Raw genomic sequence first — 27,581 nt, 5'->3', positions numbered from 1 at the left:
TGATGCTACATTTTGTATAAATGTAGTATACCATTTGGACCACATGTCTTATGGTTAAAACATAGATAAAATTCTAGGCGTCCTACTATGCCACTTTGTTTAATTTAGAGCAGGGGTCACCAACCTTTTTGGAAACCAAGAGCTACTTCATGGGTACTGATTAATGCGAAGGGCTACCAGTTTGATACGCACTTAAATAAATTGCCAGAAACCTTTAATAAATAAATCTATATATATATACACAAAAATGGGTATTTCTGTCTGTCATTCCGTCGTACATTTTTTTTTCCTTTTACGGAAGGTTTTTTGTAAAGAATAAATAATGAAAAAAAAAACACTTAATTGAATGGTTAAAAAGAGGACAAAACACGAAAAAAAAGAAAATTAAATTTTTAAACAGTTTATCTTTAATTTCGACTCTTTAAAATCAAAAATTCAACCCCAAAAAATTAAGAGAAAAACTAGCTAATTCGAATCTTTTTGAACAAAATTAAAAAATAATTCATGGAACATCATTAGTAATTTTTCCTGGTTAGGATTAATTTTAGAATTTTGATGACACGTTTTAAATAGGTTAAAATCCAATCTGCACTTTGTTATAATATATAACATATTGGACCAAGCTATATGTCTAACAAAGACAAATCATTATTTCTTCTAGATTTTCCAGAACAAAATTTTTTAAAGAAATTCAAAAGACTTTGAAGTAAGATTTAAATTTGATTCTAAAGATTTTCTAGATTTGCCAGAATAATTTTTTTGAATTTTAATCATAAATTTGAAGAAATATTTCACAAATATTCTTTGTCGAAAAAACAGCAACTAAAATGAAGGATTAAATTAAAATGTATTTATTATTCTTTACAATGAAAAAAACAACATACTTTAACATTGATTTAAATTGTCAAGAAAGAAGAGGAAGGAATTTAAATGGTAATAAGGTATATATGTTTAAAAATCCTAAAATCATTTTTAAGGTTGCATTTTTTTCTAAAATTGTCTTTCTGAAAGTTATAACAAGCAAAGTAAAACAAATAAATGCATTTATTTAAACAAGTGAAGACCAAGTCTTTAAAATATTTTCTTGGATTTTCAAGTTCTATTTGAGTTTTGTCTCGCTTGGATTTAAAAATGTTGAGCAAAGACAATGATTTAAAAAAAAAAAAAATAGAGGCAGCTCACTGGTAAGTGCTGCTATTTGAACTATTTTTAAAACAGGCCAGCGGGTTATTCATCTGGTCCTTACGGGCTCTGGTGCAAAATGTTATCGCTCTTATCCTGAAATAGTACCTTGGAGTATCAAACCCTTTTTATTCATCTATCATATATATCTAGATACGTATATATATATATATATATATATATATATATTCACAGACACGTAATTATACAGTTTATACTTGTTTTATCACAATCAAGGAACAATGGCATTTTATTAAGTTAGAATAAACCAAACTTGGTTCTACAGTACTTTTGAGTAGTCTGTGTAAAGCTTGTCAACACTAAAGAACAGCTGTATGACGGGTTACTCAATTGTTTCTAAATACTTTTCATGACAATTTTCGAAAATTAATCTGATAATCCTTTGTGGTCTTATACTTTCATTTGTATATAAAATCCATGTGCCTATATGCTTCTCCGGAAAAAGCTTTGTTCGTTGCAAGTCTTCTATTCTTTTAATTTGAAAAGTCTCACATACACTTTCTCTCTAAAGCGTAGGGACAAGGTACTGCTCAGCTCACCTCCGCCCCCTACAGGGTGTGTCAGGAATACTGTCTTTCTGTATAGTTTGGTAAACGATAGAAATTATTTAGTTTCGATGGCCATACATTCTGCCATTATTAAATGTTAAAACCTGTTAAAAATATTATAACGATTTCCCCCCGACTATTTTAGATAATTCTGATTTTATTTTTTATTAATTAATGCATATTTATACACAGTATAGGCTATTTAGTTACATTTTAACTTCTATTTATCCATCCATCCATCCATTTTCTACCGCTTATTCCCTTTTGGGGTCGCTGGCGCCTATCTCAGCTACAATCGGGCGGAAGGCGGGGTAAACCCTGGACAAGTCGCCACCTCTATTTACTCATTGAAAATGTCAACACATTAATTTCTTTACTACAGGAAGTGAAGAAAAATGTGTAATCAAGTAAATCACTTGTGTTGCCAGTTATTTAGTCAATAATGGCTATGTGAGAATGGTAAAACGACATTGCATACTTACCAAGCTGCACACGGACTACTCAGATCAAAAGTAGAATTTCTATAGTATAATGGGACACAGTTCTGCTATGTAATTAATTTCTAAAGACCATTTCCAGAAACAAAATACTCTATATATGTTTTCACTTTATTGCTTATATAAACATTCTAAACAATCTCTGGTAAAAATAAAATCTATCAATAATTATCATAAATAAAATAATCACAACGACTTTTACATGGCATTATATTGCACAATTAAAAGCCTTAACAAGAATCACAGAACACAAGTGTTGTTGCTCAGATTTTGTGTAGCAGGAATGTTGTGAGGTTTAGAGTGTCACAATTGTCACCTTTGAAAAGCAACAAACAATCGGAACCTCATTTGTCTTTGCTGCATTTTAACAAAGGTTTATAGATGATCTGTTGTGAATATGACTCAACAAACATGGCATTTACTTTTACAACCTGCCTTCTGGTCTTTGAACCGACATACAAAACAATCATCTTCCAGCTGGTTGGGGTACAGAAATGCTGCTTTTACTGCTAATAATATCAAATAAAAAGGACAAGTGAATGAAATGACACAATGGAAGTAATATTTGTTCTTTGTGCATGTGAGCCTGTTGGAACAAATGTGAACGATGTCTTCTCATTTTACAGGCCAGTTTTACCAGCCGTGTTGTTGTGCAGATCAACATGACTGCTTTGTCTTCATCCAGCTTGGTAGGTTAGAACCCGTTCACTACAGAAAAGCTAAGTTTGTGCCCACAGGGCACACCGTTCATTCTTCAAATTTGTTATGCCATTATTAAAACAGTGTAGAACAGAAATTCTTGCAAAATTTCATAACCATGCCAGTATTGTGACTGTGACTAGCAACAAAATGTTCCTTTTTAAATAATGTTCACAATGCTCAGCTGGTCAGAGTTGTCCTTCAACAATGCCAGAGCACTACTGTAAGTATGGTACCACTTGTGCAAACAAGATAAATGTTTATGCTGCTCCTAGGCTTTAAAAAGGGTGTTCATGATACATGAGGAAATAATAGATGAATAAAGTGGCAATGCTTGAATGTTGTCATCGGAACTAAAGCCAACTCTGGGATCCCTCCATCCCAGCATCACGACAGTACTTTCCTGAAAATACTAAGACAAAAACACATTAGGTTTGTTAAAATAAAAAAAATACGTCCCAGGATAAAGTGTGTACCATGTACCTGTTCACATGTTGTCAACTTCCATGCGGAGTTCAGAACACAGTTCTTTGAGTAACATTTCCATCAACACCTACAAAAAAAGACAATGAGACTAAAATGTTATGTTTGAACCTGCAAAAAGATAGTATGTACAGCAGGGCTGTCCAATTTCTTTAGCACACAGATTGTTATTTTTCTGTCCCTCTGCATAGTGTAAAAAAAAACAATGCATTATTACTGGGATATTTTTTGGTGATATTACAGTAATCGATTTCTCCAATATGTATTTTTTGGGACTGCTTTAGTCTTAAATATCAGATTTTGTAGCAGTTTTTTCAAAAGGCTGTGTTGTTTTCAAACTTTTTTTTTCAATATTACATCAAGTTGTAATATTTTTAAATGTATCATCAATATTTTAATTAAGTGTTTTTGTAAGTCTAACACTTTAAAGTGTGGTCACATTAAGTAATGTATTTGTTTTTAAGAGCCTTCATATTTTATTTAATGGGTATTTAAGCTGGTAGTTGTACCTCCATTTTATCATTAGTGGGCAATACTACCTCAGTGAATCCAGAGAGAGTATGTCTAGACAATCTCTTAAATGATTGGTCAAAAGTCCCTCACATGACTTCAGGTCTGAAACAGAGTTGGCCACACTCTCTAAAGACCACTTTGAGTGAGTTGATTGGTAAAGCAGGCTCTGTGCTTGAGACAGATGGGATATCTGTATCCTTCACAGGACAACCCATAATCTATCTATAGGCCCCTTACTTTTGGGTTCTGTTCCATGTTGCATCCCCTGGCATTTTTGCAAATGTAACTATGGTGCAACTGTGTTTTTTTCTGACGGGCTTTTATTATGAAGGCCTGACTTTAGTGAAGTGAATTGAATTGTATTATATAGCACTTTTTCTCAAAGTACTTTGCATAGTGATACCCATTATCCACATTTAAGCTACATTCAAACCAGTGTGGGTGGCACTGGGAGAAAGGGTAAAGTGTCTTGCGCAAAAACACAACGGCAGTGATGGCGGAAACCGTCAAGTTACAGGCACAGCCGCTCTACCCAATGAGCCGCACCGCCCCCAACTTTACCTGCGACAAGGTGTGTTACGCAAATTTGCCTTCTTGAAAATTGCTTGACTATCCATTGTAAACTATCGTCTATGTTCCAACACACTGCATGCAGTTTAGCCATGTTTTCATTGACAAAATTGAGGAACTAATGACAGCAATGTATAGCGATGATTTTTGTTGGTAAATGAAAGACGTTGAGATTATCATCACATATAAATATCTCTGGTAATGTAAACAAGAAAGTGAGGACGTAAGTGGTGATGCAGAAATACATCTGATTAATGGTTAGACAATTGACAAATTGAATTGTTAAATTATTGTGACTGGCCAAAATATACAGTGAAGTTGCAGAGATTGAACAAAGTTGTGACGCTGTGCACATATATCCATACATTTTCTGCTGGTTGTCCCTCTCGAGGTCGCGGGGGTGGGGGGCTGGAGCCTATCCCAGTTGCACTCGGGCAGAAGGCAATGTACACACTGGACAACTCATTGCAGGGCCAACATAGAAAAACAACCATTCACACACTAGGGCCAATTTACTGTTTTCCAATCAGCATATCCCCAACTTAGGAAATTGGTTGAATGTGGGTGAAATATTGTTATTTCAACAAGTAATGCACAAAATGTATCAAATTGTTGCTTCAATCTTTCAGTACACATCATTATTGTGTGAGAGGACATGTTCTTACATAGAGAAGATGTTTGTTGGCACTAGCTTCCTGCAGGGCATTAAAAACCTTGATGACTCCAGAGCGGGCGTTCTGCTGGCCCACTAGATTTGCTAATGCATCTGACACACAAAAAGTAAAAATGCTTTAAACAATACATTTTTAAATTAGTAAAATTGTTTACATATTGACCATTTATGTTTTAGTTGCTACCTGGAATATTGTCAAGGAGTTTTTGTTGAGCTCGTTCCTTGGTTTCGGTGCGTTCAGCATCAGTCTGGACTTTGACATGTGGCGCCAGAATCCCGTTGGGCCAGAAAGTGTCCTTGAAGATATTGATATAACAGACCAACATCTGTTCAGAGAATATCCAGTTCACTGTATCCCTGATTTGTCTGGAATAGAAGAGAAATAGAGTTAATTACTAACTATCAATTATTCATACCTCACTTGGGAAAAGTGATTGTACTCACTTGTTGATAGTTCGTCCAAATGTCACCTGGACTAGTGCAATAAGAGTTTTTCTCACCCATTTAAACACTGAGAAAAAGGACAGATTTTAATTAAATTCTTATAAACAAAAAGTATGAATTCATAGTAGTTCCATGGACTGTGTGAATACAAATATAAGAGAGGTGAACTTACTTCCTCGGAGTTCGAAGATCTCTCCAATGAGCATAAAGCAGGGTTCAGCCAGGGCATCTCTCCTCCCATCTGTCTCATCACCGTAATCTGACAGGTCGCTGTCGTCATCTGCCTCCTCCTGTCAGCAACGATGACAGCGCATGTAACATTCACTGTGTCCGATAAGGAGCTACAAAGTTGGGGCAAAGCTGGTTACTTCAGTGTGAGAGAAGAAATCCCCAGGAAGTTTCTCCAGGAAGGAGGCCAGAGAAAAAGATGACTTTTTCTGAATGGACATCACCTTCAAAGATCAGGACAAGACAACATAAATATACTGAATTGTGGCTGTCATTTTGACCCCAAATGCAGCTAGACAAAAAGTTGTTGACCTTTAGGTGCTCTGGGGACGGGCTGAGGAATGCGTAGAGCGCCTCTGACTGACACAGTCGCTCATCTGTCAGCAGTCGCTGCAAAGACAGACACATACAGTACATACATTGCATGCTACTTCATTTATCTACACTGTAATACAATGTAAAACTGTTTTCACATGAATTAGGTACTTCTTGATTGTTTAGTATTTCTCATACGGTCATTTGTGTGTAGCACATATAACATAAATCTGAACAGCCACAAATAGATTGGGGGCTAACTAGAAGGGCCCCTTGGTGGATAGTTGATGTTACGGCAGTCTGTACTTTGGGCACCCTCGCTTTTGTAGCTGTTTGTCTGGGTTTTGCACCAGTCACGCGCGGCCCGCTCTGTTAGCAACCATAACTTTAATTGGATTATTAGCTTCACTTCGCGGCAAACGATGGCGGTTGAGGAAAGCAGGAAAGTGTTTTTAATGCTTAAACTGTCACCACAACTCAATTTGTTTAAACGTGCACACCAACGCAGCTTTGCTGTGCAATATGTTGTGGCTTTTGTTGGTTTGTACGTGCGGGAGCATGTCCGGGTTTGCGGGAACGAGCGGGAGGGTGCCTGGAGAACAGCGTGGCATGCAGCCATTTTCTGGGGTTAAAATGTAGGTCACTCTACAGGAAAGAAGGACACCAATGTAATAATGCATTTATTTTTCCTAATATTTTCGGGAGCTACAGGTGACCGGGTGATCAACTGTCAAGTCACCCTCTCACTCACTCTTACTCGCTCTCACGAGTCCACTGTCTGTTGGTCACCCCTTGGTGGTTGGCTGACTGTTAGTTGAGAAAGTGCTTGAATTTATATGCAGCGGAGCCTACTTTTTAAATGTTGATATCACCGCCGATCACCCTCATTTAATCGTAGCGGCCAAAATCATGTTCATGACTAAAATGTTATTAATTTTGCAGACCTAATCAGTGTCGCAAACTGTGTCGTACAATTTAGCGGCTATTCAGACACTCCTAGTAGATACCAGGGGTGTAATGGTCAATATATTTGTATTCAGATTTTTTGGTACGGAGCCTTCGGTTTGGTATTGAAGTGTATCAAAATTTCCCAAGTCTATATTAAAAGTAAAAGATGGATGTTTTTCTTCCGTCACCCATGTACCCTGTAATAAAATACAAGCACAATCACAAACGATCTTTACATAAATAATATAGGCAGCTGAGCACCTCCACAAGTCTGAAAAGTGTACATTACCGCCGTTGTAAAAGGCGAGGTGTTGAAACGTGCAAAGCACCTTCACGAGTGTGCAGCCTCGCCTTTAACTTACTAGAGTCATGACTAAAAATAGTGGTGCATAGACAGATTTTGGAGAGTCTTCCTTCTCTGTGACTTTGTCTTTCCAATAAATACGTAAAAAGAGATGTGTTCAATAATCTGGCCTAGGTGCCATTTGTGGACTATGAGGTGTTTTGTTATAGGCATGTGCCATATTGTAGACCTAAAAAAACAAAAAAAACATCGCAGCCAATCAGGCTCAGCGCTATTGCATGGGCAAGCCCATAAAAGTAAGTTTGGCAGTCATCGACATCAATACAACCATTTAAAAAAAAAAAAAAAAGACTGCAAAAAAAGCGTGCAAGAGTGATCCAGACAACTTGGACAGCCCATTTCTAAATGCATGAACTTTGACACTTGGGCATCATTCAACACAAGTATCCACCCTGGTAACACCATCCATCCATCTATTTTGCTACCGCTTATTCCCTTTGGAATCACGGGGGCGCTGGTGCCTATCTCAGCTACAATCGGGCGGAAGGCAGTGTACACCCTGGACAAGTCGGTACCTCATCGCAGGGCCACATTCATAGGTCAAAAACATGAAAAACAATATAGGTTCCCTTTAAAAGACACATATTTTAAAGCGTCTTGCTTTATGATTACACTGACACTGGACTTGCAACATTAAAGAAAACAATTACGTACAAAATACAAACACAGGTCACACATTTGTGCTTTTAGAAACACATAAGCAGTATTTTAGTTAGTGTTCTCGTTTACCTGTAGAAAGATATTGAGCTGAGTTTTGCTCTTGTCTAAGAACTTTTGGTCAATGGATTTGAAGGGAAGTTTGCTGAGTGATGGTAACTGGAGTTTCTTGAGGGACGGAAAACACTGAGGGAGAGAAACATTTAAATGAATTAGCACAATGTTTTACAAACCCAGTTTCCGTATGAGTTGGGAAATTGTGTTAGATGTAAATATAAACGGAATACAATGATTTGCAAATAATTTTCAATCCATGTTCAATTGAATATGCTACAAAGACAACATATCGTATTTCCTTGAATTGTCGCCGGGGCGCTAATTAATTTAAAACCTCTTCTCACTCCTGCGCTTACTAAAGGCATGCGGTAAAAGTAAGCATGCGCTAATTATTTTAAAACCTCTTCTCACTCCAGCACTTACCAAAGGTATGCAGTAAAAATTTGAATGTCATGTAAGCTTGGACATTGAATCCTACTGAATAGCTCTTAATCTTCTTCCCTTTATGCTATTTCAAATTACCGGTATTGAAATTTGCCTCCTCCATTTTGAAAATGATAACAGGGGAAGTGTCACTCGTGACACCACGAGTTTGACCAGGCGGTAATACTAAGCATGCGCTAATTATTTTGGGAAGCGAGTTTGACCCAGCAGTAATTCAAGGCAGGCGCATACTATATGCCCTGCGGCAATTCAAGGAAATACGGTATTTGATGTTCAAACTGATAAACCTTTTTTTTGTGTGCAAATAATCATTAACTTTAGAATTTGATGCCAGCAACACGTGACAAAGAAGTTAGGAAAGGTGGCAATAATTACTGATAAAGTTGAGGAATGCTCATCAAACACCTATTTGGAACATCCCGCAGGTGTGCAGGCTAATTGGGAACAAGTGGGTGCCATGATTGAATATAAAAGCAGCTTCCATGAAATGCTAAGTAATTCACAAACAAGGATGGGGCGAGGGTCACCAATTTGTAAGCAAATTGTCAAAAAGTTTTAGAACAACATTTCTCAACGAGCTATTGCAAGGAATTTAGGGATTTTACCATCTAGGGTTCGTAAAATTATCAAAAGGTTCAGAGAATGTGGAGAAATCACTGCACGTAAGCGATGATATTACGGACCTCTGATCCTTCAGGCGGTATTGCATCAAAAACCGACATCAGTGTGCAAAGGATATCACCACATGGGCTCAGGAACACTTCAGAATACCACTGTCAGTAACTACAGTTGGTCGCTACATCTGTAAATGCAAGTTAAAACTCTACTATGCAAAGCGAAAGTCATTTATCAACAACACAGAGGAACGCCGCCGGCTTCGCTGGGCCCGAGCTCATCTTAGATGGACTGATGCAAAGTGGAAAAGTTTTCTGTGGTCTGACGAGTCCACATTTCAAATTATATTTGGAAACTGTGGACGTGGTGTCCTCCGGAACGAAGAGGAAAATAACCATCCGGAATGTTATAGGCACAAAGTTCAAAAGCCGGCATCTGTGATGGTATGGGGGTGTATTAGTGCCCAAGGCATGGGTAACTTACACATTTGTGAAGGCACTATTAATGCTGAAAGGTCCATACAGGTTTTGGAGCACCATATGTTGTCATCCAAGCAACGTTATCATGGACGCCCCTGCTTATTTCAGCAAAACAATGCCAAGCCACGTGTTACAACAGCGTGGCTTCGTAGTAAAAGAGTGCGGGTACTTTCCTGACCTGCCTGCAGTCCAGACATGTCTCCCTTTGAAAATGTGTGGCTCATTATAAAGCGTAAAATACGACAATAGCATCCCAGACTGTTGAACAACTTAAGCTGTACATCAAGCAAGAATGGTAAAGAATTCCACTTTCAAAGCTTCAACAATTAGTTCCCTAAGTTCCCAAACGTTTATTGGGTGTTGTTAAAAGAAAATGTGATGTAACACAGTGGTGAACATGCCCTTTCCCAACTACTTTGGCACGTGTTGCAGCCATGAAATTCTAAGTTAGTTATTATTCGCCAAAAAAAAAAGTTTATGAGTTTGAACATCAAATATCTTGTCTTTGTAGTGCATTCAATTGAATATGGGTTGAAAAGGATTTGCAAATCATTGTATTCCGTTTGTATTCACATTTAACACAATTTCCCAACTCATACGGAAACAAGGTTTGTATATCAGGTTACAGACAAAAGTATGAAGCGCTTTGCAATATATTTCCAACCAGTAACTTTAATTCACAGGTGTGATGTTGCGTACCTCGGTCAGTTTGCGGTGTAACATTTGGAATTCAGTAAGTTTCCTTTGCACACTCCAGTGACTGTTACCCATCTCCTCACCCTCCAGCAGGCTCACGCACACAATGTAACACGCTACGGTCTCCCCACCTTCCTCTGCAGCCTGAAACAAATATACACACTTTAACTAGGAAACAATTACCGTGTATACATTTTTTGCTACAAATAAACTATTGGCCACATATCCAAAAATCCCATAATTTAAAGAAATACAATAATGTAGGAACATTTTGAGCCCTTCAATACATGGATTAGGGAAACACAAACAGGATATATGTTGCACATTGTCTAACGTGACTCTTTAAAGCTATTTGGGGACAGCACTGCCAGGTGCCGCTTTTTTAACGGTGCCGCATGCTTATTTATAAGGTAAAACTGCATCACTATACACATTTTGTGGAAATGATTTACCGTCGCAGACGATCCTGAGCAACATCCAATCAGGTATAGATGATCATTTTAAGCCTTTGGTATGATAATTTGTGATTTCTCATGCCTGGTATCAGGCTACAACTTATTAGTAACCCTAATGATTGTAATCATTGTGTTCTGTTTTTTATTGTTTTTATTTACGATTTACACCATGTGCCAACTTCCAAATGTGTCTAGCTAATGTTTTTTTTCTACCAAACATGTAATATGCGACACCATTAGAATTTATCGGACAAAGCAGGATTATGTATTATGAATCACACAATAAATAAATGACATCAAATAAATATTACTTCAGCTGTAGTAATGGTAGCCCTCCAGTGGCCCAGGTTTTCACACCACCAGTCAGTCCTGATAATGTGTTGCTGGAGTTCACGATGTTCTCTTTCCATGGTTCCTATTTCTTCCTTTAGTTTGCTCACAATCTATAAAAACAAAGACAACAGCAGGAGGGAACCTCATGACCAATTTATAATTAATCATTAAAGGGGACCATGGCTGAATTTCATCTTGTCTAACTTACAAATATTGTTACAATGCTAGATTCTTGTGTTACACGAGGCCAAAGCGTTAAATCATTGGTGTGAGTCTGCATGCAGTTGTGGATGTCTGTTTGCAAGGGTTTTGCAGTTTGGCTACATTGTGACATCACAGCTATGTGGACATAGTTATTTGCACATTAAGTCAAGCTTTCAGACAGAAGAGCAGGAGCTGCTCCTCCTCTGCTTCAGGCTTTTAGGAAGCAAACAAAGGTAATATAAGGTATTATTTTCATTTAATCTTGGCATGAGTATAATAACACTGACGTGCGACGTGCAGTGACATTAATGCTCCTAAAAGTAGCTTTTTTTTGCAGCTCTGAAGCGAGTGGCGAGCAAGATAGTTCACCTAAAGTTGTGACCAGGTGAATCTTCTGTATATAATGTTTATAAAGTTTATTTTTGACCATGTCTGGAAAAAAAGCAGTGACATTTTCAAGATATAATTTAAACAGTGTACATTTTCTAATGATGCTTTTGGAGAGGGTGGGGGGCGTGGTTTATTTTGCAATCATGGAACACCTTCAAATCAAACATCTTGCTGACAGACTCAAAAAACAGGTTATAACAGTGACCGTGGGATAAAATACACCCAAAATTCTTAACAAATCATATCCAATAAATATTATCTGGACAACACAGAAGTGTTTTAAATGTAGATTAAAATCATCAAAGGTCCCCTTTTAAACATGTTTGAAATACTAAAAATATGCATTTACAAATTCACTCGGATATAAAATCCTTTTATAGAATTTGTACTTTTTGGTTCTGTCAAATTTGAGCAACAACCTCAGAGAGTGCAGTATAAGAGATTATATGCCTTCATTTCCTTACCCTTTTATCTGGTTTGGGGGCATTCTGAATAGAGCCCAGGGCCTGTCTCTTGTACTCCAATTTGTCATAGAGCTGGCGGAGTTTAGTGGCGGCATAGCTTGCCTGTTCGTTGATTCCTTTACTGCCCTCATCACACACCTTCTCTACAGCATCTAGGCCCTGACACTGCAAGAAAACAATTACACATTTCTTTGATATATACAAAGTAAGAATTATCTAAACAACAATGCTTAAACAGATATTGTTCATGCATGTTATAAAGGTTTGACTATCTGACCCCTTCTTTTTCTTCAGTGCTACACTGTGATTGGCTATGCTGCTCGTCTCGTCTGATCAGCCTCTCATACAGATCAGAAACCAGGAAAGAGGGGTAGTAACTCTCTCTCATTGTCTCCGCCACCTAGAAAATGACAAGTAGGGACATTTTAGAACATCTTGAGAGTGACTACTATTCAGGCGACATTTTTCATGTGGGCTGACAGAGATAGTGACCTGTTCTTGTAGTCTCACAAAGACTTGAGTTCCTCTGTTCCCCACCAAACTTTGTTGGATCTCCTTAAGCAAAATCTTCTCCACTGGAATTTCTCTGCTCTCCACAAAAAACTTCTGGTAGATTTCCCCGACGATTTGGGGCACTTCATTCTGTGAATGAAGAATAGATAGAGCAAACCCACATGCATTATACTGTAGTCAATATTTCATTGAGTTAGAACATGGGTGACCTTGTTGGCGGTTTTCAGGGTTTCCACCAATTCCCAGAAGCTTATCAGTGATCTCTTATCTACTCTCTCCATGTAATCTCTAAAATGTTCCCTGTAACCTGGATTGCACATGATGTCATCAAACAGGAGAATCTGGAAGCAAGGAGAAAAGATAAAGATACAGACTGCATCTTAAGGTTAGCCAGAATTATCATAATATAGAAGGCTTTCGGTAGCAGTGTGAAAGAAAATTATTGATCAATATTAGGCATTATTTTCTATATGCAGTGGTACCCTGGTCTTTGTACGCCCCACTTTTCATATGATCTGAATTTTGATTTATATTTTCGTCAAAGATTTTCCCCGGTTTGAGCCCAACAAACTAGCCCGTCTGCCAGTGTATTATTCTGTGGAATTGAGGGCCCAAAAACAGAATCTAACGTGTTGGTGGTGACTCAGTCCCTGTACCTTTTATTGAGTAGGGCGGCAACATAAGCCACGAAAGAAAGTTGGCAGTCGTAGCCCACTAATGTGGGATAGTGGCGTCACTACAGTGTGACGTGTTGTAAAGGACTGTCTTGGTCATGTGTGTGACGTCAATAAAGTTATGTGGGCACACAGTCATTGTTTGTGGATTTTTAGATACAACACCAGAGCCAGCACTCTAATAAAAAAAAGGTGATAAACACAATTTAATTCAAGAAAGAACGACAAAGGGTTGTTATGTAAAAGTTTCTAGTGAGTTTTAAGAAAGTCACAAAAAAGAGTAAGCCTGCCTAGTATGTGTAATGATTGTACTTGCAGCAGAGATTTACAATACAATTCAAGCAAACAATTAAACCGCTCTAACCAGCCAATATTTTAGGTTAATTTGTAGTTTGTAACAGAATAGAGTGAAACAGCGACCACATGGCTCTCAACTTCCCTCTCCACTCATTGTGTTCAGCAACAAATTTTCAATAAAGAGTAAGAGTGATTTGTATCCTTTTCATTTGTCATCTGTAAGTATTTCACATTGAGACATAACACTATAATTCTTCTGTATAAAATCTGTTTTGCGGTAATGTTTTGGGTGTTTGGAACAAATTGATTGGATTTATATTATTTTAGATGGGAAAAATTGCTTGGCTTTCTGACATACCTTTTGGAAGAGATCACTAAAGAAAACAGAGGTACCACTAGTTATTTTAGAATAAGTCATGTTTAGCCAACAATTAAAGTATGTCAAAAGAGTACCCTCTGGCTTTGAGGATCATCACTGTCATCAGTTCCTCCACCTTCACTGTTCTCATAATTTGGTCCACCGAGCAGACGGATCCGTTTCTCACATTGTTTCTTAGCAACAGTCAGCTGATTGATATATCGTTTCATATCTCGGGCTCTCAGCAGGTCTGCCTTCATGGCTGCCGATTCTTTGCCTTTTCGCTCTGAGAGAGAGATGGAGAGAACCAGACAACACAATTTCTTGGTGTTAAGGCATTGAGTCACTGCTCCTTTGCATTCAGAAAGGAAAGCCGGGTTCAGAACATATTGCTTATTGGAACTTTGATAAAGAACTGTAAAATAAACTCTTGTTATCCTATATTATTTAGACTAGGGGGCTCCAACAGGTAACTTAGCATTGAGAGAATGGCTGCACTTTTTGAGTGGAAATCTGCTTTGTAAATAAAGAACAACTTAAATGTTGTCAGTAATATAAATAAAATGCAGAGTTTAATTAAGTTAGCTAATCATTTTGTAAAGCTGAGACAGTAAAAAAAACAAACTACAAAGAGAAAGCCCAAAAGTTTGATTACTGTGGAAAAAGGATTTGAAATTAATGAAAGAAATAAAAATATGTTAAGGTACCTTTCTGTTTCTTGAGCTGAGGCAGGTTGCTGATGGTGGTGGCATGAATAATTTCTACCACTATTTGATACCTACAGGGAGCAAAAGACATGTGGCAAGGTTTGTCTCTAAATGTAACAATAAATAAAGTATTATGTCATAATGCAAAACTAGTATAACAAGCATATTTGTTACGCATTTAAAAAACAGCATTGCAAAGAAACTATTGCTGTATCTGCAACATGTCTAAACCAAGTAAATAGCCACACTAATGAGACATAGCAGTAGGGCATCGATTCTGCATCAAGGTGGCTCATAATGCCATAGAGGCACTGTCTGCTTCCATGGTAACCCCCACAGCAGCAAAAAGATGTGTAATTAACACTGTTTGCTAAACAAGCTTGTGTATACTGCACATGTCAGACGGACACAACCTGTTTAGCCGTGCTATGGCATAGAACATATTGTGCACATCCTGTGCATGTTTTCAATGTCATACCTGAGTTGTTTGAGGAAAAGGACATCTGTGGAGGTTGATATCAGCTTGATAAAGTCTTCATAAGAGGCAGCGTAGGTGTAAGCTTTCTTCTGCTGCTCAGTCTGATGCTCCCGCTGCTCCAGTTGAGCCAACAGCATCCTGTTTATGGAGTCAGGGTCGCTGAGCACTTCCACTAAAGGCTTCAACACTGCAATGCATATGCAACACAAATGACATAAAGAAATTCTTCTGTTCTATATGAGACAATACATTTTGTGTTTGCAACAGTTGTTAACGCACCCAAGGAAGACAAGTATAAATTAGAAGAGCATAATTCAAAAAGAGGTAAACAGTTTTGAATGAAATTGTGCTAAAATAGGACTAAAAATGTATCTAGTAGATTGATTCACAATGGCGCATAGTAAATAGGGGTTTTGCCCAAAAATATTTGATACACATTCAAATCACAATTTGTATTTGTTGCAATTCTGAGTGAATTCTACATTTTCAAGACTTTACTTTTAAGAACACGTTTTTAAGGCCAACTTTAAGCTTCCTCGCTGTGCATGTACATCTTACATCACCAGCCAAAAGGAGGAGATTTTATAACCTGTAACCTGTTTTGATAACACATTGTGAGAATCGTAGGGGTGTAACGGTACGTGTATTTGTATTGAACCGTTTTGGTACGGGGGTTTCGGTCCGGTTCGGAGGTGTATCGAACGAGTTTGTAAGCTAAAGTCTTAAAAAGATGCTCAGCTTTCTGCCTCTGCCTGAGCACCCAACGTTGTCCTGCCCACACAACCATCTGATTGGTTACATACAAAGCCAATCAGCAGTGCGTATTCAGAGCGATGTAACAGCAAATCAGCAGTGCGTATTCAGAACGCATGTTGTCAATGCTTCAGCGTCGAGCAGATATGTGTTTAGCAGCGGACATCGTACTCTCCCTAAATTATAAAAAACACTTCCCAGTCACAACTACTACTAGCATCACTATAAGCCCGTTATAGTGATGCTAGCCGTGCAGCTCAGCTCGCTCGCAGTTCTGGCTTGAGGTGAAGGCTAATTAGCTTTTAGCGTAACGTTAGCTCATTTTGCTGTGTGTGTGTACGTGTGTGTGCATGTGTGTGTGTGTGTGTGCGTGTGTTAGGGGCAGGAAAGCCCTGTCTGTCTGTTATTTCACATTAACTAACATGAAGTCCATGGTGTTCAGGGATGAATAGTCTCTCCTATTGCTATTGTACTATTTTTTCAGCAATAGTTACATTAATCATTCGTAATGTAGCAGCTTAGTTTTGAATGGCAGGGTTCCTGCTATCACATGTTGACAAAAATATAACATTTACATAATAAAAGTCAATTACAGGCTTCCCAAATGCTGTAATAAATTAAGCATGATGAGTTGACTTGAAACTGTTTAATGTTGCAGTTTTTATATGTAGAAGAAAGGTTTTGTCATTTTATTTAATCAAAGCAAGAACTTAAGGCAGTTTAATGTGGATTAACGTGGGCTGGATTATTATAGTGTTCCCAATGTTAAAAGTGAAGTGAATTGTGAATTATATTTATATAGCGCTTTTTCTCAAGTGACTCAAAGCGCTTTACATAGTGACACCCAATATCTAAGTTACATTTAAACCAGTGTGGGTGGCACTGGGAGCAGGTGGGTAAAGTGTCTTGCCCAAGGAGACAACGGCAGTAACTAGGATGGCACAAGCGGGAATCGAACCTGCAACACTCAAGTTGCTGGCACAGCCACTCTACCAACCGGGCTATGCCGCAGGATAAAGCCATTGTTTACAAATTTGGTAAATAAATAACCAAAACATTTATACTTTGTTTTTTTCTTACTGTACCAAAAATGAACCGAACCGTAACCTCTAAACCAAGGTATGTACCGAACCGAAATTTTTGTGTACTGTTACACCCCTAGAGAATCGATTGTGCATCAAACCAACTATCAAAATCAAATTGAATCATGAGTTGCTGTAAGATTCGCATCCCTAATAGTAAAGATCAGAAATATTTGCAAAAAATTGACAGATTATATGAAGAGTATATCCTGCATTTTACGCAATTCAGCATTTGTCACCAAGCAAATTTTCCAATTGTTGGTGAAAACATTTGTTCGTTAATCCTTTCTACTCTTTTTTTACAGCACAAGGTAGCTAAATACAGCATAATGAGGTGGTGTTAGAGGGAGATAGTGCTGCGGCGCTGCCTCGGTGGGCTGAAAGCGTCCCCACAATGTAAATAAGCGTGGTAGAAAGGCTAGACTGTAGCTGCATTTCCAGTGCAATTTTTTGCAAAATAAAAGCGATATTTTAAAAATTTTGACAACGTACTTGTAGGTGTTTCTCTTAAAGGGTGTTTCGCGTCATGAACCGTCATTTTTTGAAAAGCTCATCCTGTGAGACTTCACTTTGAGGAAGATATTGCAGTCACCACTGTTGACGTGATGTCAGTAGTAGACAAAGGCAGCGGGTGATAGCTCAAAGGCAACGTCCTTTCGGCCCCCCTGACATCTTTCGGACATGTGGGTCTCACCGACCCTGCGGGCCAGCCTCTATTCCTGGGAAGTAACCCGTGAGACGGGGTCCCCCCTTCCGACCAACCAATCTGAAATGAGACCAAGATGACCCGTCTGCCCCACTTGTCCTGCATTGGCGCCCTGCTGGTTCGGTTTTAAGTGACCTCTAAATATTGAAATGTCTCAAACACTACTTCATGAGAGCGCAAAAAAGTTTTAGCGACATTTGGGTGTTTGAAATATGGGTGTTTCCATTACCAGTTTCTTATAGCGATATTTAGGGGCGGTGGTTCCTCTCTTTAAGAAGGGAAACAGGAGAATGTTTTCAAACTATAGTGGGATCACACCCTTCAGCCTTTCTGGTAAGGTCTATTTAGGTGTACTGCAGAGGCGGCTAAAGCGGATAGTCAAACTTCGGATTAATGAGGAACAGTGTGGTTTTTGTCCTGGTCATAGAATTGTGGACAGGATCTTCGAGGGTGCATGGGAGTTTGCTTGACAAGTCTATATGTGCTTTGTAGACTTGGAGAAGGAATTTGATCGTGTTCCTCGGGAAGTCCTGTGAGCAATCGCACCACCTGATTGTGGTGGTATGTTCCCTGTCTGACTGATGTCAGAGCTTTGTCCGCATTGCTGGCAGTGAGTGGGAATCGTTTCCAGTGAAGGTTGGACTCTGCCAGGGATGCCATTTGTCACCTGTTCTGTTCATAACTTTTATGGACAGAATGTGTAGGTGCAGTCAGGGCATTGAGGGTATCTGAACACATGGTCCTGCTGGCTTGTCCTGGCCAGGATCTTTAGCTCTCACAGGATCGGTTCACCGCTGGAATGAGAACCAGCACCTCCAAGTCAGAGTCCATGGTTCTTGCCCGGAAAAGGGTGGGGTGCCATCTCCGGGTTGTGGAGGAGATCTTGCCCCAAGTGGAGGAGTTCAAGTACCTCAGAGTCTTGCTGACAAGTGAGGAAAGAGTGGATCGTGAGATCGACAGGTGGATTGGTGCAGCTTCTGCAGTGATACAGACCCTGCATCGATCCGTCGTAGTGAAGAAAGAACTGAGTTTGAAGGCAAAGTTCTCAAATTACCGGTCAATTTTGCATCACTGTCATCACCAATGGTCATGAGCTTTGGTTTGTGACTGAAAGGACAAGATCCCGAGTGTAAGCGGCCGAAATTAGTTTGCTCCATCGGGTGGCAGGGCGCTCCTTTAGAGAAAGGGTGAGAAGCTCTGTCATTCGGAAGGAGCTCAGACTAAAGCTACTGCTCTTCCACATCGAGAGAAGCCAGATGAGGTGGTTTGGGTATCTGGTCAGAATAGCATCCTCACGCCTCCCTTTAGGGCATGTTTGACCGATAAGTTATTCAAGTTAATTTGTGACGGATCTGTATGAATTATACTTGCTTACATTTAAAAGGAAAACTCAGTTTTTTTATTTGTGTCATTATTCCCAATTGAACATGTTTTACTGTTTTTTTACATGGAGAGTGTGAACTTGAACAACTGCAATTGCTAAAAGGTACTGACATACAATCACACAGAATGACCCAAAAAACAAGCTCATGATTCAGTCAATACCTTTAGTTGTGATGACTTCTGTGAGGCAGCAGCGTAGTGTGTGAGACTTGGCATCCTTTTGTGGCAGTAGACATAGCAGCAGTATTCTGGCTACACAGCGCAGGAAGGCCAGCTCTGACTCAGGACTGACCAAACTTGAATGGAGAGGAAACGGCCGAGCTCCTTCATCCGGTCTGCATTAGAAAGACAGTGAAGATATCCTGTTACATTGACGGTTGCTGCTTAAAGTCTTCTTGATGTTATACAAAGTATTATATTATATCTATTATTTATTTCAAGGGACACATTTGTTTTTAAACACATACTGTAAACAAATGGGAAGACCGATCTCATTAAACAGGTCTTGCTTGGTTTGCTACGATAAAACTAGTTAATTAGTGAATGCTTGCACTTGTGAATGAGCGTGTTAATAAGCAGAAAGTGAGCGCAAATTATGTAAATATTTCCATTTACACAAACTAAAAGGGCAGAGTGGACTTAGTGAGTCAGAGCTCTGTGCAAAAGTTGTCCACACTCGGAGAGGTGACATCCTTACATTAGTAAACTAAACCAAATCGTTAACCATTCATTATTTCAAAGGTTGTTATGGGTGTAAACGTGTGTGTGTGTGTGTGTGTGTGTGTGTGTGTGTGTGTGTACCTTGCAGATGCAGCTTTGAGGGCAGTGAAGTGTCTATGTAAAATCCGGATTGTGTCATAACACACCACGTTAACAAGATCTATATCAGCAAGTCGGAATCTCAACTGCCCGATCATCTGCCACCAATCCTCCGATAACATGGTGTACAACTGGCCCTCATCACGGCTCAAAGGAATGTACCAAGACAGGATGTAGTCTCTGTAGGCATAGTCCAACACTGTGGAGACAACAAATGTCGAAGTAGATTATCTTTTTTGGAGGAAGACAAGACAGACGGTTATAACAGCAAGGAACACAAGACATCAGAGACAAAGCTAAAAGATATTCTGTACATTTTGTGTATACGGGTGCATCTCAATTCATTAGAAATATTTATTTCACTACTTGTTCAATTAAAAAAGTCAAACTCTTTATAGTCTACAGATTCACTTCACACAGAGTGAAATATTCCTAGAATATAATTATTCTGGGGCTGTCAAAAAATAAATATATTTAATTGTGATTACTTGTATTTCCTCCATTATTAATCACAAATTGTTTTTTTTATAAATATCTTTAATAAGTATAGTTTATTGACATTGTCAATTTGTTTGATTTATGCAAATGTTTATTAAACATTTCATTGTGCTTTTTTTAATAGCTCAACACAGAACGGTCACAAACCAATACAGACACACGTGGCAAGACATTTTCCCATCCTTTAGTGCTTTCTCTTCCTCCCATTATGTAATATATAGAAATTATATGTATTTTTAGGTATTCTCTACTAATACTCACTCTATCTTGCCACGTGATTCTCAGTCTGGGCTGTAATGTAGTTGCACATGCGCATTTGATGGACAGTTGCTCGTTTGATCCAGCTGGCCGGGGACGTTCCTTGTTGATTTTGGGTAAGCAATCCATTTATGTCAAAATAGCTTGGTTCCAAGTTTCATATTTATTGCGTCAATATCGCTTTCACCTCACTCTACCGGCTTCTGTCTGTTCCAACCTCTCACTGTTCCTTTGTGCTGGCTTCTCGAAGTAGCAGTTCATCCTACGTACATTTAGCTTCAAAAAGATATAAGGTTGTGAATCTTCATTTGTCCAAAAATAGTCATCTTTGTTGTCTGTTACCAAGTCTGCTGTGATTATAAAATACCCTTGTGTTTGTTTTCGGAAGTAGGACACAAAATTGTTGCCAGAAGTCATAAGTGCGCTGCTATGGAAACAGAAATTAATGCGTGGAAGACAACAGTAATGGAAATGATTAAAATGATCAAAATAAGGTAAATATTGAACATGTTACATACGTTACGAAGGTGTCTGTTACTACATTATATATAGACTTGCGGTGTGTACATAAAACGTTGCCGGAGGGTTTTGAAGTTGTTTTTATAGGACTTCAAAAGCTACAATGATGACTCCCATTAGCCGCATTTTGAAGCTTTTTCTACCATCTTTAAAAATCCCCCCCCAAAAAAGGTTTTCTTGTATCTCATAATGTATAAAAAAAAAGTGCAGTTCCCCTTTAAAGGGGGTCCTGCATAAACACTTTGACAACTACTGCCCTAAACTACACAGCATATTGTAAGTTTTCAACAAAAATAACACCAATGTCACCTTAGACAAATAATCAATTTGAATTAATTAAAAAACATTTATTTTTTCCTAACACATATTTAGCATGTGCAAATATAAACCCTCTGTGTTAATAAAAGGAGCTATCTGTTTGTTAGTTCCACAGTGAAAATGTGCAAAGGGCCAAGGTTCAAACAACAATTTTAAGTGTGAAACATAAATATCGTAACTGTAAATAATAAAGTTCCTTTCATTAGTCTAAATAGCATGGACAAACTTGTTTGCCTTGTGGACATGCGATCAAAAATTGTGTGAGCTTCAAAGGTCAGGATAAATATGTATTACATTTGGAAAGCAACCCTTTTTCTGGCCAAACAAAAGAACTTAGGGGGACTGATCAGTGTCTGGCTCTGGTAACAGGGAAGAACAGAGATCTATTTATCAGCAGTTTTTAGGAAACTGAGGTTTTCTTACATTCAGAAGACATGGTGAAACAGCTGACATTTTCCCAGACTAAAATGTGATTTGTATTTGTAATAGGACAGAACGTTTTCAGTGTAGATTGTGACAGAGCAGATTGACATTTTTGACCAAAAATATTTTGTTTAGTTTGTTTGTTTTGCATAGCCACTGTCTAACAATACATGTTATTTTATATTATGTGCATGTATTTACAATGCCTGCTTAGATTTCCCCTCCACAGTCCAAAAATATGTGTATTTCATTAGCTGGTGATTCTATATTGTTGTATGTGTGAATTATGTTAATTGTTTGTGGCAGCAACACTTGTGTCCTTCTAATAATTTTAACACAAACTGTGCAGGCGCTCCCAAACGAAAATGTATTCGTCAATGTTCGAAACCGGTCTGTGTTTGGTAGCGCCTGCGCAGTTTGTATTGAAATTATTAGAAGGACACGAGTGTTGCTGGCCTTGTTTTTTCTTTATTCACACTTTTTGCTGTGCACCTCTTTATTTTTGATTTATTATGTTTTTTGGAGAGTGCACGTTTTTCTTGTATTTTGAGCTTGGTGCTTTGCCCTGTTGTTTTTAAAGCAAGATACAACCCCAACTGTTCAAAAAACTATTTCTTCCTGTGTCATATTACTGAGTAACATGGAGGTGGGATTTCGCTCTATCGTATCATTATAGTCCTCAATTGAAACTGGGTCTGGAATCCTTTTTTGACCAGTTGGGGTTGTATCTCTCTTTAAAAACAACAGGGCAAGGCAACAAGCTCAAAATACAAGAAAAACGTGCACTCTCCAAAAATCATAAAACAAAAATAAAGAGGTGCACAGCAAAAAGTGTGCATAAAGAAAAAACAAGGCCAGCAACACTCGTGTCCTTCTAATAATTTTAATACAAACTGCGCAGGCGCAACCAAACACAGACCGGTTTCGAACACTGACGAAGACATTTTCGTTTGGGAGTGCCTGCAGTTTGTATTAAAATTATTAGAAGGACACTAGTGTTGCTGCCCTTGCTTTTTCTTCGAGGCTCCAAGCTCACCCATGACGCTGATCAAGATAAGCAATATCAATTTCTTATTTTCTTTAACACAACACAGTGTAATAATGTACAGTATTGTACACAAAATTCCAACTGTCCTTTGGACTACTACAATAAAAGCAATATCTCTAAATGACAATAATGGTGTAATACATCACTTTAAAATAAATGGGATAATTCCACTCATGCGCCAGCAGCCACAAAAGCGGTCAAGACAAATGTGTCAGACATAACAACAATATAATAGTGTAATGCGGGAGTGTCAAGTCAGGTCTCGGGGCAATTTGCAGCCTACATTTTCATTCCTTATTATTAGCTTGCAGCATATTGTAAAAATAAAATGAAACACTGCCTGCATCAGATAATTACCAAAGAAAAGTAGGGCCACAATGAAAAGACAAAACAATCTAGATTGTGTTGATTCATATATGTTTAATGAACAAAATGGTGAATATTACCATTGCGGGCCTTGCATCCCTAAATTTTTGTTATTGCGCACCTCAGTATGAAGCTTGGACACCCCATAGCATTATGTTACAGTATATAGTTTTTCATTTATTTTATATTGGTTGATGATGTACAGTATATTTCTTGTCAATATACCATGGAGACAAATCCAACTACAAAACAATTACCGGTAAGTAATTTATTACTACTGTATGCTTATCCTTAGTTAAAATGTATGTCAAAATATGAACTCATTTACCTTCCTTCAGGGCTTTATCCACATTGTGTGATATCACCACCCTCCGACTCTGGCTCGATTCCTGCGCTGGCGCCACAAATCGAGTCTGAAAAGCAAGTATCACAATATTCACTTGAGCAAATCAAATAAAACTTTGAAAAACAGCAGGAAATGTGCAACGAATTTGGAACTATTGGTCTGGTGAACTTTAAGATGGTCTTAACCTGCCTATTTCAAGGTTATTTAAAATGACATTGGATTACCAATTGGGCACTACACAGTCTGCCCTCAATTAATGCTGTTAATTGGTCCGGAACGTGACCACAATACATGAATTTCTGTGAAGTACGTATCATCATAAATCCAATATATTCATAGCTAGACCATAAAAACATGTTTATAACTTTCTAAATATGTTTTCAACCATTTTAGAGACCGCTAAACATAGAAAAACAGCCTTTAATCACCGTTACACTATTTCAATCCAATATAGTTATGCTGCCTGAGGTTGACCCAATCAGATTGGTTTGGTAGCCAATACTATTGCACTTAATATTGATATTTTTAGTTTGTTTAGCCGTTTTTATGGTTGACAATGCTTAATTTCGGACCAAAATAGAATATGCTTTAAAGAATATAAACATATCTACAATGTGGTGAAACCGTAATGTTTGAAGCGCGATGTGGCGGGCGAGGGACGACTGTAGTACATTTATTTTAATAAAATACTTAATGATGCACTGCGGTTGACTGCCATGGTACTGTGCTCTCATGTTGCGTTTTTATTGTTTCTTGCATTGAACAAAGAGAATAGAGTTTACTAAGTCAAAGTCATTGTTGTTTAAACATATTTGGCCAAAAAAGTTGATTCTGATCAAATTATGTACAGGGTAAATCAGCATTGTTGTCCTCATGGCCAAAATTTGGGATACAGCAGTCTCTTCCCCCAACCACGCCTACTCATTTGTGATTGGTAAGGGGGTAGAGTTTGGACTAAAGCCCCTGAACTTCCCACCACCGCTCACAACTGCACAGGTTATCAGCAAACAGTAAAAGAGAATTTGATATTGGATATAATTTGATTGATATTGAATAACTGCTTTGTTGACAAAACAGCTGTCGACGAAGTGGCGGGATAAGAAAAGTATTAATCGTGAAGTAGGTGTTTATATCCAAAGAAAACTAAACTCCAATTGTAGCCTTATGACAGTTCAGATACACAATTTTTACACAAAAAGCACTTCCTGGCTGCCTTTTTACATTGTACATTGCATGAACTTCATAAAGTTGTGATGTGAGAAATTCAAAAGATCTCATGGAAATGTTGAAGTTTTCATACCCGTCTGACCGTTCAATATGAAAAGGTAAAAAACCCACCATCAACCAACCTTGTGATATATGCCACTTCCCACCACATCATATAGAACACGAGTACAACATTTTAAATACGTACTGTCAAATGAGTCTGAAAAATTGCACATGTAGGATAGTACCCCTTTAAAAAGGTAGAAGAATGCAGCCGATATGTTGACAAGAGAAATGCATGCAACATTGTCAGTGTCAACATCCATACGCTATCAGAGCATACAGGTTAACACATGCAGATGCAGTTCTGCTTGTTAAAGACAGATTATTCCCTTGCTACAAGTTTCATGTACGCATGTTTGCACTTTGTGTCAAGAGTGTACACATTCAGTGGCATGACTGCTCCTTATCTATTATGAACCAACATGGATGGATTGAGGATGTGAAACAAAGAAGACAGCATGAAAGAGGAAAGAAAAGACATGTGGGGGTGGGGAGGTTTTTTGTCTTGCTCTTTTTATTCTGGGTTGCTATTCATACACGTTTCTTCAAAAGGAAGTCAATGCTTACCTAATTTATGTCTTAAAAAATGCAGACCAGTGAGATTTCGTCAGGTGTATCCAGTCTTTGTTTTCCCGTGTGTAGCTCCAAAAGAGGAACTATATTAGAAAATACATTTGAGTTTCCCCTAAACTTCCAATATACCTGTGGCGGTGGAGGCGCGGTTATGAAGTCATGTGCACAGTCATCACATTTGTCAACAAATATTACTTCACTATTTAATATTATTCGTCAAGAAATCATGTTTTTAATGGAAGTAATGGAACATTGTTTTGCACTGTGTGCAACACAGGTGAAAAAAATTGCTTGACTGCCACTTTTCAACAATAAAACATGCCCGCAAGGTGTCTGTACGAGAACAACAGACACGGTAAGTGACCCTGATTGAACCTGTTGCAAATACCGAAAAAAACAAGATAAGTAACTTTAAAATATGCAGCACTGCATGACTATTCAACTGGCGGTTCAGTTCAAAACTTTGGAGAGCCATTAACATTTTTGCTGCAAGTTATTTATAAATACATGATTAAAAACAAAAGAGCGCTTCTTTTACAGATCTGTGCATTGACATTTTAACCTCCTACAGGGCAGCGTCCACATTTGAATTTCACACAACAGGGCTATTTTTTCTGAAATGTGTAACTGTCACAAATATAGACTAAACAGAGGCCACTTAGAGAATGCTGGTCCTAGCGGGTGTGTATAACGTAGCCAGGAAAAGTCAGGGATGCATGGGATTGTGGGTATTTGTACTGTTGTGTTTATGTTGTCTTAGAGTGAGGATGTTCTCCCGAAATGCGTTTGTCATTCTTGTATGGTGGGTTCACAGTGTGGTGCATATTAGTAAGAGTGTTAAAGTTGTTTATATTACAACCCTCAAGTGTAACCTGTATGGCTGTTGAACAAGTATGTCTTGTAGCGTTGAGCGTGCGCCTGCAGGAGCCACATACAATGTGTAACTGGGCTGGTGAGCTGTTTGTGCATGTTGTAGAGGGCGTTAAAGGCAGCGCTTTCACAGCACTACCTTATTATTGCTGTATGGATGAAAATCAAGTATGTCTTGCAACGTTGAGCGTGCGCCTGCAGGAGCCACATACAACGTGTAACTAGGCTGGTGAGCTGTTTGTGCATGTTGTAGAGGGCGTTAAAGGCAGCGCTTTCACAGCACTCCATTATTATTGTTGTATGGATGAATATCATCAGATATTCGCAAGAATAGATACTTTGAGAATTCCGGAACCTCCGGAAAATATGGTAGGGCTGGCAAGTGTAATGCTTAATTCATAAATGGTTGATTTATATAGGCTAGTAAGGTGTCTTACTAGCCAATATAAATCAAACATTTATAAATATGCGTCAGTAGGTTAAATTAACCTCTTCAATATAAGTTTAATGCTGTCAAGCGGCATTCATGTAAAACTCGTGGGCCGCCCTAACATTACATTTTCTCATTGAGGTGCGGGCCGTGTGTCTGAGACCCCTGGTTTATACATACTAGCACAAAGCAAAAAAAACAACTCTGTAAGCAGTGAGTGTTATTTCATTTTAAATTTCAAAAGAGTTTTGCGGCTCCTATTGTTTTTCTTTATTTTGTGAAACGGGTACTCCGGCTTCCTCCCACTTCCAAAGACATGCACCTGGGGATAGGTTGATTGGCAACACTAAATTGGCCCTAGTGTGTGAATGTGAGTGTGAATGTGGTCTGTCTGTGTTGGCCCTGCGAGCAGGTGGCGGCTTGTCCGGGGTGTACCCCGCCTTCCGCCCGATTGTAGCTGAGATAGGCGCCAGCGCCCCCCGCGACCCCGAAAGGGAATAAGCGGTAGAAAATGGATGGATGGATGGATGGGTCAAAATGGCTTTGAGTGGTAAAGGTTGCCAACCCCTGGTCTATGTGCATGTGAGCAGTCTTTCTCACATTTGAAACACATC

The 27,581-nt window shown here is 38.5% G+C and overlaps 1 protein-coding gene across 4 annotated transcripts in view; it reads right to left on the bottom strand.

The window, feature by feature from the left end:
- Nucleotides 1-2,338: 2,338 nt before the first annotated feature.
- Nucleotides 2,339-27,581, bottom strand: part of snx25 (sorting nexin 25) — a 39,480-nt gene continuing 14,237 nt past the window's right edge. For 3 of the 4 annotated variants that reach the window (XM_061901708.1, XM_061901705.1, XM_061901704.1), the window contains exons 3-23: nt 23,808-23,892; nt 20,032-20,248; nt 19,393-19,565; nt 15,307-15,493; nt 14,829-14,899; nt 14,217-14,407; nt 13,002-13,133; nt 12,772-12,921; nt 12,557-12,679; nt 12,280-12,444; nt 11,200-11,331; nt 10,437-10,577; nt 8,215-8,328; nt 6,171-6,248; nt 5,999-6,082; nt 5,803-5,920; nt 5,631-5,697; nt 5,371-5,552; nt 5,179-5,279; nt 3,431-3,500; nt 2,339-3,359 (exon numbers count right to left, since the gene is read on the bottom strand). In XM_061901708.1, coding sequence (XP_061757692.1) covers nt 3,435-3,500; nt 5,179-5,279; nt 5,371-5,552; nt 5,631-5,697; nt 5,803-5,920; nt 5,999-6,082; nt 6,171-6,248; nt 8,215-8,328; nt 10,437-10,577; nt 11,200-11,331; nt 12,280-12,444; nt 12,557-12,679; nt 12,772-12,921; nt 13,002-13,133; nt 14,217-14,407; nt 14,829-14,899; nt 15,307-15,493; nt 19,393-19,565; nt 20,032-20,171 — 2,415 coding nt within the window. In that variant the 5' untranslated portion in view covers nt 20,172-20,248; nt 23,808-23,892 and the 3' untranslated portion in view covers nt 2,339-3,359; nt 3,431-3,434. The remainder of the gene's footprint in view (nt 3,360-3,430; nt 3,501-5,178; nt 5,280-5,370; nt 5,553-5,630; nt 5,698-5,802; nt 5,921-5,998; nt 6,083-6,170; nt 6,249-8,214; nt 8,329-10,436; nt 10,578-11,199; nt 11,332-12,279; nt 12,445-12,556; nt 12,680-12,771; nt 12,922-13,001; nt 13,134-14,216; nt 14,408-14,828; nt 14,900-15,306; nt 15,494-19,392; nt 19,566-20,031; nt 20,249-23,807; nt 23,893-27,581) is intronic. The other variant, XM_061901706.1, reaches the window with a different exon arrangement.

The sequence above is a fragment of the Nerophis ophidion genome, linkage group LG05 (genome assembly GCF_033978795.1).
Source record: "Nerophis ophidion isolate RoL-2023_Sa linkage group LG05, RoL_Noph_v1.0, whole genome shotgun sequence".
Classification (NCBI taxonomy): domain Eukaryota; kingdom Metazoa; phylum Chordata; class Actinopteri; order Syngnathiformes; family Syngnathidae; genus Nerophis; species Nerophis ophidion.
The sequence above is the reverse complement of the archived record's forward strand: the minus strand, read 5'-3'. Positions and strand labels throughout refer to the sequence as shown.